General features: G+C 48.0%; 1 protein-coding gene across 1 annotated transcript; it reads right to left on the reverse strand.

Moving 5' to 3' along the window:
- Window positions 1–372: 372 nt before the first annotated feature.
- LOC309686852 (trypsin I-P1-like) lies at window positions 373–3,602 on the reverse strand (the record flags this gene model as incomplete). The annotated part of the gene is made up of 5 exons (XM_082499634.1): window positions 373–522; window positions 1,267–1,403; window positions 2,150–2,403; window positions 2,934–3,102; window positions 3,563–3,602. The coding sequence occupies 5 exons, from the start codon at window positions 3,600–3,602 to the stop codon at window positions 373–375; spliced, it is 750 nt and encodes a 249-aa protein (XP_082355760.1).
- Between the last annotated feature and the right edge of the window lie 9,239 nt (window positions 3,603–12,841).

Below are 12,841 nucleotides of genomic sequence, written 5' to 3' on the forward strand. Positions count from 1 at the left end.
ATCTCTGGAAGTGTTCAAGTCCAGGCTGGTTGTGGCTTTGAGCAACCTGGTGTAGTGGGAAATGTCCCTGCCCATGGCAGGGGGGATTGGAAGTCAATGATCTTCAAGGTCCCTTCCAATCTAAACCATTCTATGATTTTATGATTCTCTGATCCTGCTAGTTGAGACGTACTACAAATATTAAATATCATGCCCCGAGTGACATTGCCTGCCTCTATCCTTCATATCATAGCCTATGGATGTACCCAGAGAAATGTTGCACAAAGAAGGTGTTCCTGGAAGTCTTTATTTTTTGATGATTTTTGTATGTCCAGTCCCAAAACCAAAGAAAATAGTGAGGAGAAAAAACCGGTCACATAGAATGAGAGCGTCTCAGTTGGCAGACATAGTGTCTCGGATCCAGGAGACATAATTGCAAACCTTAGTGTAAACCCCGGGATAGCCTCTCTGCGCACATCCAATACCCCAGGAAACAATGCCCTGGAGCTGCCCGTTGCAGACTACTGGACCGCCGGAATCCCCCTGTGCACAGAAAGGATACAGATATTGAGCATATGATATCAGTGCTAAGTGATGAGCCAGAGATCCCAGAAATCACTGACATTCGAGGGAGCTCCACTGGGCTTTTTCTGCACAGAAGTTCTACAAAGGTCATCTCTGACCTACACCTCTACTCTACACCTTGTTCTATGGTGCCTTACTTTAGCGCCAAGGACATCCCAGCTAAGGATGCCGGGTTTTGACGAATGCAGTCCTTGGCAGATGCTTAGGATATGTGTGTCTTAAACATTATTCTGCCAAATATTTCCATGGAGCTAGGCACAAGTCAAATGCAGAGCAATTGTGTCAGGTGTGTTGCTTGTCCAAACTGCCTGGATCTTGGCAGATTGGCTATTTCATTGTTGGTGAGTCCAAAACTAACCTTTGTGTCCCAGGCTCTAAAGTCTCCATGATTACTTTTGACTCTCTGATGCATCACTCCTCCATTTTCAGTCACGTAATGTGCAAGTGGTGGCACAGTCTGCTTGTGGAGGTTTAGGGCAGAGGGACTTGCCATCTCAAAAAGTGGACAATGGCTAACTGGGTGGAAAAAACCCTAGCCTCCCTCAATAAGCAACTTTCACCCTAAGTCTCCTCTGTTGTTGAAAAATACAACCTTCAAAGCTTCCAGTGCAGTGAGTATAGCGGATTATGTAATACGATGGTCTCTTCTACTAGCAGAAGGTGGGAGAGAAACATATGGGAAAGGAGAGAGTGATGTTTTACCTGGCAGGAGTCTTTCCCTCCCTCCATGAATCCTACACACATCATGTTCTTGGTAATTTGCCGAGGGTAGGCGCTGGAGCACTCGCTTGCGGAGAGTACAGGAGCCTTCAGGCACTGCAAGGTGTCTGGATAATTACCTACAAGAAAATAGAGAGAGGTGGTTGATGACATCTCTGAGTTCATTTCAGAGCCCACAGAAGATGTTTCTGAGCAGGAAAGTAATCCCTGAACAGCCTGTTTTAGCGGTTGTCATTTTTCCTCTGAATAGTAATCATGGATTCCTTTGTTTAGTTGGAACTGCAGTCATGCTCATTTTTCTGGTACCTAGAAAATCATCAGTTGGCCAGTGTGGAGCTAAGACCTGCTCTTGTAGGCCATATGCTGGAGGAAACCTGGGCCTCAGGAAAAGCATCCTCTCCTCTGGTGCAGGTTTAGTTGTTGTAAGTGGATTAGACATGAGTCACCAATCATACCCCTGACCATCGGTGTCGGAGAATGCAGCTCTCTGGTAGTAATTTTAGGTCCACGATCACAGATTTTGATCTTGTTCTCAGAGAAGTGACAACTCTATTGCCATGAGTTAAATTGCTAGTGCTTGGCACTGCACAGCTGATAGCACCAGGCCACAAGATTTATGGCAGTGCGAACAGCGCATAGGTGACTTAAGTGATTTCATGTTCGCAACACAGAAGAGGAAGGACCTTAAAAGTATTGCCTTCAGAGTGGTTAAATCGCTACTGTCCTATACAGACTGATCCCTCCAAAAGGCCTGTGCCACAGCACTTCTCTGTGCTTTCCCCTGTACTGGGTGTGGAGTTGATTGTGAGGTCTTAGAGGGTCTCCCGGTGCCTCGTGATGCTGCACATTCGCAGAGAGTACTCACTGCCATTGCTGAGCGTGTTGCCCCAGCCAGAGATTAGGCATGTGGTGCCTGTGGCCACACAGCTGGTCGGCAGAGGAACCGTTTGGACCGCTCGGTTGAGCTGGGCTGGTACGTCAAGCTTGATGAGCATGATGTCATTGTCCAGTGTCATGGAGCTGTAGCCAGGGTGGCGGATGACTTTAGCTGAGTTAATGAACTGCTGTGTCGATTCTGTGAGTTCCAGGTTATGTTTCCCAAGCTGCACTTGGATGCGACTGGAAAAGAGAAGGAATGGCATATACTTTACTGTTCCTGACAGATTAGGAGGAACCTCCCCGTCACCGTATGCACTCGCTTCAACATCGCTGTTGCAATAGCTGTTATCTTTCATTCAGGTTGTCTTTCCTGTCCTATGCTAAGTCCTGGGGATCCACACTCCCAGTACAGGGGGTGAATTTCTGCAGGTTTATTTTGTTGATCTGGGACAAGTTGAACATATAACAGTGCTTCATACAAACATTCTGAGAATGCTTTAGCCAGATTAATGCAATTTATAAGCCACTCATTGCTAGCTTATCACATTGTCATTTCAGAAAGTGCTCTGCATTCACAGAAACCTTTGCAGAAGTGGTAAATGCCTTATTATGCCTCAGCCCAGCTTCAAGAATGAGCCAGCCATTCCTTGGTTGTCCCCTAACAGAACGGAGTCACTTACGTATTTGGCTCTCACAACTCGCAATTCTGGCTAGAAGTGAACTGGAAGAAAGAAGTAGGTTACGGAAGAATACGTTTATTTTGCACTCACGATTTGTAGCAGTGAGCAGCTGACACGACCCACTGGCTGCTGATGAGGGAACCTCCACAGAAGTGATACCCAGCATTCAGGGAGACCTGATAGGGGACAGAGTTCGGTGCACAGGTGTAGCCTCCCACGATCTTGTCATCATCATCATCAGCGTTGATGGGGAGGGCAACTGGCAGGTAAGAAGTGGCATATGTCAACATCTGGCATAAGGAATCTTGTGCCCCTGTGACTGACTGAAGCATCTCACTTGTAGGCTCTACTTCTATGAAAACTGATGGTATCAGTGTTGGGCAAGCGCTCGCCCGTAGACCAAAAATGTACATGAGCTTTAGGACCTCCTGGGCCAGAGGTGTTATCTTTATACTTCCGAATCCTTAAGAGAGAGACAGGCTTTCTTTTGAAGCTATGGACACATTTCAGTATTCCTGGGTCAGGAAGTCAGGTGACGGCATTCCTTCCCCATTTTGTGACACAAGCAATGACGAACAGACAGCAGCCACAAGAAGTTGCAGTGCTCTGCCTCAAAACCTTTGCGAGTTGAAACTGGACTTCAGTTTCCCACAGCAGACTACCTCGCAAATTTGCACTTCCTTATAAATTACAAAAATAGAAGTAAAAAATATACTTACCAGTCACCCCAATGAAGGCGACAAACAGTAAGTATTTCATGATCTTGACACAGCCTCAAGCTCAGTGTGGTAGCTGGAAGTGTGAGCCGCTAGAAATACACTTTGCGAAATGGCCTTATCTCTAACCCAAGGTTTTCTCCAGAGAGAAAGCACACAGTGGAAAATTTGAAGATCCAAATGTGGTCATTAACAGGTGCTGGTAGAAAGTACAAATAGCATATCAGTTAATCATAAACTTTTCCTAAGATAGAGAGCTGTTTTACATTACTTCAGAAGGCAGCCTTCAATTTAAAAATATATTTGGGCTTTGGAAGATGTGTAGTTGTTTGTCTGTCTTATTCTTATACGCAGCACCTGTTGAGAGCAACCCTCAAACCCCTTTGAGATTCCTCTGTGCTGATGGTCTCATTCTTAAAAAGACACATTTTTACTGGAAGCTGAATATTGTGTTGGTAATGAACAGTAAGATACTATGCATTTATCTTGAAACCAAACCAAACCAAACCAAACCCCAAACCTCTCAGTGTTAAGTTTGTTAATTTTATTTTAGCAAATTGCTTTTCTTGAGTCATGTGTGCGTGTGTGTTTTTATCATATAGAACACAGAGTTTTCACAGAATCACAGAATCACAGAATTTTCAGAGTTGGAAGGGACCTCTAGAGATCATCTAGTCCAACTCCCCTGCTAAAGCAGGATTGCCTAGAGCACATTACTCAGGACTGCATCCAGGCGGTTCTGGAAAATCTCCAGGGAAGGGGACTCCACAGCCTCCCTGGGCAGCCTGTGCCAGTGCTCTGTCACCCTCACCGTAAAGAATTTTTTCCGTGTATTTGAACGGAACTTCCTGTGTTCTAACTTGTGCCCATTGCCCCTCGTCCTGTTACTTGGAACCATTGAAAAGAGCCTGGCTCCATCCTCCTTCAACCCACCCTTCAGATACTTGTACGCCATAATAAGGTCTCCCCTCAGCCTTCTCTTCTCCAGGCTAAAGAGTCCCAGCTCTCTCAGCCTTTCTTCATAAGGCAGATGCTCCAATCCCTTAATCATCTTAGTTGCCCTTCGCTGGCCTCGCTCCAGCACTTCCCTGTCCCTCTTGAACTGGGGAGCCTAAAATTGGACACAGTATTCCAGTTGTGGCCTCACCAGTGCAGAGTAGAGGGGGAGAATGACCTCCCTCGACCTACTGGCCACACTCTTCCCTATGCAGCCCAGGATTCCATTGGCCTTTTTGGCAACAAGGGCACATTGCTGGGCCATGGATAATTTACTGTCTACCACAACCCCCAGATCCTTCTCCTCAGAGCTACTTCCCAGCAGGTCCGCCCCTAACCTGTACTGGTGCCTAGCATTCTTCCTCCTCAGGTGCAGGACTTTGCACTTGCTTTTGTTGAACCTCATTAGGTTCTTCTCTGCCCAGCTCTCCAGCCTGTCCAGGTCACGCTGGATGGCAGCACGGCCCTCTGGGGTGTCAGCCACCCCACCCAGTTTGGTATCATCAGCAAACTTGCTGAGGATACACTCTGTCCCCTCATCCAGGTCATTAATGAATATATTAAACAAAATTGGACCGAGTATTGACCCCTGGGGGACACCACTGGTTACAGGCCTCCAACTAGACTCTGTGCTGCTGATCACAACCCTCTGAGTTCTGTCCCGCAGCCAACTCTCAATCCACCTCACTGTCACCTCATCTCGCCCATACTTCCTCAGCTTCCTAATGAGGATGTCATGGGAGACAGTGTCAAAATCCTTGCTAAAGTCAAGGTAGATGACATCCACGACTCTCCCCTCATCCAGCCAACCAGTTATAACATCATAGAAAGCTATCAGATTGGTCAAGCACGATCTACCCTTGGTAAATCCATGTTGACCACTTCCAATAACTTCCTGTTCCTCAAAGTGTTTGGAGATGACATCCAGAATGAGTCGCTCCATTACCTTCCCAGGGACAGAGGTGAGACTAACTGGTCTGTAGTTCCCTGGGTCCTCCTTCTTGCCTTTTTTGAAGATTGGAGTGATGTCAGCCTTCCTCCAGTCCTCAGGCACCTCTCCTGTTCTCCATGACCGTTCAAAGACGATGGAGAGTGGTCTAGCAATAACATCCGCCAGCTCTCTCAGCACTCGCGGATGCATGCCATCAGGACCCATGGACTTTGAATGTCCAGCTTGGCCAAGTGGTCTCTGACATGGTCCTCCTCAACTGAGGGAAAATCTTCCTCTCTCCAGACCTTCCCCTTTGCCTTCAGAGTATGGGATTCATGAGGGACAGCTTTAGCAGTGAAGACCGAAGAAAAGAAGGCATTCAGAAACTCTGCCTTCTCTGTGTCCTTCACCACTAGGGCACCTGTCTCATTCACCAGTGGGCCTACATTTTCCCTAGTCTTCCTTTTTCTATTGATATACTCAAAGAATCTCTTCTTATTGTCTTTAACTGCAGTGGCCAAGCTGAGCTCTGATTGAGCTTTGGCCCTTCTCATTTTCCCCCTACGTAGCTTTGTTATATCTTGATAGCCCTCATAAGTTGCCAACCCCCTTTTCCAGAGAATGTAAACTTTCCTTTTTTTCCTGAGGTCCAGCCAAAGTTCTCTATTTAGCCAGGCTGGTCTTCTTTCCCGTCTGCTCGTTTTTCGAGAAAAGGGGATGGCCTTCTCCTGCGCTCTTAAGAGCACCTGCTTGAAGTATGCCCAGCCTTCCTGGGCACATTTGCTCTTCAAAACTGCCTCCCAAGGGACACGGTCAACTCACTCTAAGCAGTTTTCCAAATAAAAATACGGAATTTCAATGAGGACAATAAAACTATTCTGTGTGTCATGTCTCTCCCTCTCCCCAACTTCAATTTTTCATAGATGTGAATTCTCACCACATCTCTCTACAATCATTTCTCTCATGTAATCCATTTGATAATATTGGCCTAACACCATCGAGCGAGCGGCTGCGTGGTTCTTTGTTGCTGGCTGAGGCCAAATCATGACAACCTAACACCAAAACACATTTTGTATTTAGCTTTGAAATGTTCTACAGATACTTATTTCTTTGTTCAAACCATACTGTTGGCATAGAGACAGGCTGTCATCGAGTATTTTAAAAGAATATTTTTGAAGGAAAAGTTCTCTCTGAGACTCTCTATGCTACTTGCTTAAATCAACCAGAACATACTACTGGCCTCTTCCCAGGCTACTGACAGAGCTCATGAACTCTGTCAGTTTGTATTTCTAGAAATCCCTGTTGCTAGTTCCCATATTTCAAATCAAAACTTCCACGTACAGTAGAAGGAGATAAAGTCCCTGTAGTGCACATGAAGAATATGTTAGGGAAGACAGTCTGGGTTAGCCCTGCCTCAAGCAAAGGCAAACCCATCCGTGGGATTGCTTTTGCACAAGGACCTGGGTGGACTTGTTGGGTGATGTGAGAGGATGGGGAGGTCTGATGCGTACCTCATGGGGATTTGATTTTGGGTGAGAACAGCCAATGAATAAATTTTATGATGTTAAATGTTAAATAACCTTGCTGGGTATGTTATCATTATTATGGCTATCAATGGTACTACAGAAGAATCACCCAAATCAATGATTTTGATGAGACCGAGTAAAGTGCAGTGATGATGTAATAAGAACTGATCTCATAGAATCATAGAATTAGTGAGGTTGGAAGGGACCTTTAAGATCATCAAGTCCAACCGTTAACCTACCCTGATAAAAACACCACCACTTCTAAACCATGTCCCTAAGCACCTCATCTACCCTTTTCTTAAACACCTCCAGGGATGGTGAATCCACCACCTCTCTGGGCAGCCTATTCCAATGTTTAATAACCCTTTTAGTGAAAAAATGCTTCCTAATATCCAATCTAAACCTGTCCTGACATAACTTGAACCCGTTTCCTCTTGTCATAGAATCATAGAATCAGTGAGGTTGGAAGGGACCTTTAAGATCATCAAGTCCAACCATTAACCTACCCTGATAAAAACACCACCACTCCTAAACCATGTCCCTAAGCATCTCATCTACCCTTTTCTTAAACACCTCCAGGGATGGTGAATCCACCACCTCTCTGGGCAGCTTATTCCAATGTTTAATAACCCTTTCAGTGAAAAAATGCTTCCTAACATCTAATCTAAACCTGCCCTGACATAACTTGAACCCATTTCCTCTTGTCCTATCACTTGTCGCCAGGGAGAAGAGGTCAGCTCCCATCTCTCTAAAACCTCCTTTCAGGTAGTTGTAGAGGGCGATAAGGTCTCCCCTCAGCCTCCTCTTCTCCAGGCTAAACAACCCCAGATCCCTCAGTCGTTCCTCATAAGGTTTGTCCTCCAGACCCTTCACCAGCTTTGTAGCCCTTCTCTGGACACGCTCCAACACCTCAATGTCCTTCTTGTAGTGAGGGGCCCAAAACTGAACACAGTACTCGAGGTGAGGCCTCACCAGTGCCGAGTACAGGGGGATGATTACTTCCCTAGTCCGGCTCACCACACTATTCCTGATGCAGGCCAGGATGGTGTTGGCCTTCTTGGCTGCCTGGGCACACTGCTGGCTCATGCTCAGCCGGTTGTCCACCAACACCCCCAGGTCCTTTTCTGCCAGGCAGCTTTCGAGCCACTCCGCCCCCAGTCTGTAGCGCTGCATGGGGTTGTTGTGACCCAAGTGCAGGACCCGACACTTGGCCTTGTTGAACCTCATACCATTGGCCTCAGCCCATCTGTCCAGCCTGTCCAGATCCCTCTGCAGAGCCAATCTACCCTCAAGCAGATCAACACGCCCCCCCAGTTTAGTGTCGTCTGCGAACTTACTGAGGGAGCACTCGATCCCCTCATCCAGATCGTTGATAAAGATATTAAAGAGAACGGGCCCCAGCACCGATCCCTGGGGGACACCACTCGTCACTGGACACCAACTGGATTTAACTCCATTTACCACCACTCTCTGGACACGGCCATCCAGCCAGTTTTTTACCCAACGAAGAGTATACCTGTCCAGGCCATGAGCAGCCAGTTTCTCCAGGAGAATGCTATGGGAAACGGTGTCAAAAGCCTTGCAAAAATCCAGGTAGACAACGTCCACAGCTTTTCCCTTGTCCAGCAAGTGGGTCACCTTGTCATAGAAGGAGATCAGGTTTGACAGGCATGACCTGCCTTTCACAAAGCCATGCTGACTGGGCCTGATCACCCTGTTCTCTTGCATGTGCCGTGTGATGGCACTGAGGATGATCTGCTCCATGACCTTCCCAGGCACCGATGTCAGACTGACTGGCCTGTAGTTCCCTGGATCCTCCTTCCGGCCCTTCTTATGGATGGGCGTCACATTTGCCAACCTCCAGTCAGCTGGGACCTCCCCAGTTATCCAGGACTGTTCATAAATGATGCACAGTGGGCCGGTGAGCACTTCCGCCAGCTCTCTCAGCACCCTTGGATGGATCCCATCCGGCCCCATAGATTTGTGCACCTCCAGGTGCTGAAGCAGGTCCCTCACCATTTCCCTTTGGACTACAGGGGCTTCACTCTGCTCCCCATCCCTGTATTCTAGCTCAGGGGTCGGAGAATTCAAGGAACAACTGGTCCTACTGCTGAAGACTGAGGCAAAGACGGCATTAAGTACCTCAGCCTTTTCCTCATCCTTAGTTACTATGTTACCAGCCCCATCTACTAGAGGACAGATATTATCCTTGGTCCTCTTTTTATCGCTAATATATTTATAGAAACTTTTTTTGTTGTCCTTGACAACAGAAGCCAGGTTTAGCTCTAGCTGAGCTTTGGCCCTTCTGATTTTTTCCCTACATCGCTTTACTACCTCTTTGTAATCCTCCTGGGTGGCCTGCCCTTCCTTCCAAAGGCCATATATCCTTTTTTTTTCCCTAAGCTGCAACACTAGCTCCCTGCTTAGCCAGGCCGGTCTTTTTCCCCGACGGCTTGTCTTACGGCACACGGGGACAGCCTGCTCCTGCGCCTTTAGGACTTCCGTCTTGAAAGACATCCAGGCTTCCTGGGCTCCTTTGCCGTGGAGGACTGCCTCCCAGGGGACTTTGTCGACCAGGCTCCTGAAGAGCCCAAAGTCCGCTTTCCGGAAGTCCAAGGTGGCAGTTCTGCTGACCCCCTTCCTTGCTTCTCCCAGAATTGAGAACTCTATCATTTCATGGTCACTGTTGCCAAGACGGCCTCCGACCATCACATCCCCCACAAGACCTTCCCTGTTTACAAACAACAGATCCAGCAGGGCACCTTCCCTAGTTGGTTCTTTCACTAGTTGTGTTAAGAAGTTATCCCCAGTACCTTCCAGGAACTTTCTAGACTGTTCCCTTCCTGCTGTATTGTATTCCCAGCAGATGTCCGGCAAATTGAAGTCTCCCACGAGGACTAGAGCTCGCGATCTTGAGACTTCTCCCAGCCGTTTATAGAATATTTCATCTGCTTCCTCATCCTGGTTGGGCGGTCTATAACAGACTCCTACTACAATATCTGCCTTGTTAGCCCTCCCTCTGATCCTTACCCATAAACACTCAATCCCATTATCACCATCATTTAGTTCAAGACATTCATAACACTCCCTAACATACAGGGCCACCCCCCCGCCTCTCCTTGCTTGCCTATCCTTCCTGAAGAGTCTATAGCCATCCATGGCAGCACTATAGCTATGTGAGTCATCCCACCATGTTTCTGTGATGGCACACATGGCACACACATGATTGTCCTATCACTTGTCACCAGGGAGAAGAGGTCAGCTCCCATCTCTCTAAAACCTCCTTTCAGGTGGTTGTAGCGGGTGATAAGGTCTCCCCTCAGCCTCCTCTTCTCCAGGCTAAACAACCCCAGATCCCTCAGTCGTTCCTCATAAGGTTTGTCCTCCAGATCCTTCACCATCTTTGTAGCCCTTCTCTGGACATGCTCCAACACCTCAATGTCCTTCTTGTAGTGAGGGGCCCAAAACTGAACACAGTACTCGAGGTAAGGCCTCACCAGTGCCGAGTACAGGGGGATGATTACTTCCCTAGTCCGGCTCACAACACTATTCCTGATGCAGGCCAGGATGGTGTTGGCCTTCTTGGCTGCCTGGGCACACTGCTGGCTCATACTCAGCCGGCTGTCCACCAACACCCCCAGGTCCTTTTCTGCCAGGCAGCTTTCGAGCCACTCCGCCCCCAGTCTGTAGCGCTGCATGGGGTTGTTATAACCCAAGTGCAGGACCCGACACTTGGCCTTGTTGAACCTCATACCATTGGCCTCAGCCCATCTGTCCAGCCTGTCCAGATCCCTCTGCAGAGCCAACCTACCCTCAAGCAGATCAACACGCCCCCCTAGTTTAGTGTCGTCTGCGAACTTACTGAGGGTGCATTCGATCCCCTCATCCAGATCGTTGATAAAGATATTAAAGAGAACGGGCCCCAGCACCGATCCCTGGGGGACACCACTCGTGACTGGACACCAACTGGATTTAACTCAATTTACCACCACTGTCTGGGTACGGCCATCCAGCCAGTTTTTTACCCAGCTAAGAGTACACTTGTCCAGGCCATGAGCAGCCAGTTTCTCCAGGAGAATGCTATGGGAAACGGTGTCAAAAGCCTTGCAAAAATCCAGGTAGATAACATCCACAGCTTTTCCCTCGTCCACTAAGTGGGTCACCTTGTCATAGAAGGAGATCAGGTTTGACAGGCATGACCTGACTTTCACAAACCCATGCTGACTGGGCCTGATCACCCTGTTCTCTTGCATGTGCTGTGTGATGGCACTGAGGATGATCTGCTCCATGACCTTCCCAGGCACCGATATCAGACTGACTGGCCTGTAGTTCCCTGGATCCTCCTTCTGGCCCTTCTTATGGATGGGTGTCACATTTGCCAACCTCCAGTCAGCTGGGACCTCCCCGGTTATCCAGGACTGTTCATAAATGATGCAGAGTGGCCTGGTGAGCACTTCCGCCAGCTCCTTCAGTACCCTTGTATGGATCCCATCCGGCCCCATAGATTTGTGCACCTCCAGGTGCTGAAGCAGGTCCCTCACCATTTCCCTTTGGATTACAGGGGCTTCATCTCAGCAGCTGGCGCCCAGCAATTTCCTTGAGATCGACATTTTCAACCTGTGGACTGTGGGAATGGACTGCATCACGTACAGCAGTCACGAGCTTCAAATACAGCACACACCAGTTCAGCACCACACACCATCTCATGTGCCCTGAGAGACTGTTCTCTTCGATGGAGCCTACCTTCATGGACTAAGTGAGCTTAATGGACATTTTGGAGAGATGGCCCATAGACTATGGGAACTGTAAGATCTGGGCGTGACGTAGATGGTATGGAATAAGGGGTGGATAATGTCCTGGTTCCAGCAAGGATGGGATTAATTTCCCCCAAGTGCCGGCAGGGGAGGCAGGTATTCCATATCACGTGACCCATGCCCAACTATAAGTCGAGCTAGCCGGGGAGAAGGGGGCAGTCGCCACTCAGGGGCAAGCTGCGGCAGTGAGGGTCTGGTCAGTGCGCTGCGTGGCAGTACTGTAATCGTGTCCTTATACTCCTTTATTGGTGTTATTGTTTTTCTTTCTTCTTCCCTTTGGCTGTTTTGTTAAATTACACTATTTCAACCCGTGAATTTTGCCCTTTTTCTGCCAATGTTTCCCACGGCTGTGGGAGTCGAGCGAGCGGCTGCGTGGTTCTTTGTTGCTGGCTGAGGCCAAATCATGACAACCTAACACCAAAACACATTTTGTATTTAGCTTTGAAATGTTCTACAGATACTCATTTCTTTGTTCAAACCATACTGTTGGCATAGAGACAGGCTGTCATCGAGTATTTTAAAAGAATATTTTTGAAGGAAAAGTTCTCTCTGAGACTCTCTATGCTACTTGCTTAAATCAACCAGAACACACTACTGGCCTCTTCCCAGGGTACTGACAGAGCTCATGAACTCTGTCAGTTTGTATTTCTAGAAATCCCTGTTGCTAGTTCCCATATTTCAGCCAGCTGTATCATCAAAGGACTCAGAAAAAGTAAATATGTTTGTCCAGGCTGACGCAAGATCCTGGGAAAGGGAAACGTGGTAAGACCATGGGCTGACAGGAGAGAACTTCCTAGGAACATAAAGCGGAGCAGTTTCTGCAGCTGGTCTTTGTACATCTCACAGAGCTTGGTGGTGGAGGCACCACTAATTCTCTCTTCCCAAGCCTCTCCTGCCTGGGAACAGCTGGTACATTCTCCAGAGATTCTGATCCTCCAGCTCTCTGCACATCAGCAAACCTTCTTTCACAACCTCTTGGCCTGGTCCTTTGTGCCCGCGTTTCTCTTTCCCCAGT

Source organism: Vanellus vanellus (assembly GCF_965231255.1).
Source record: "Vanellus vanellus genome assembly, chromosome: 1".
In the NCBI taxonomy this organism is placed as follows: Eukaryota; Metazoa; Chordata; class Aves; order Charadriiformes; family Charadriidae; genus Vanellus; species Vanellus vanellus.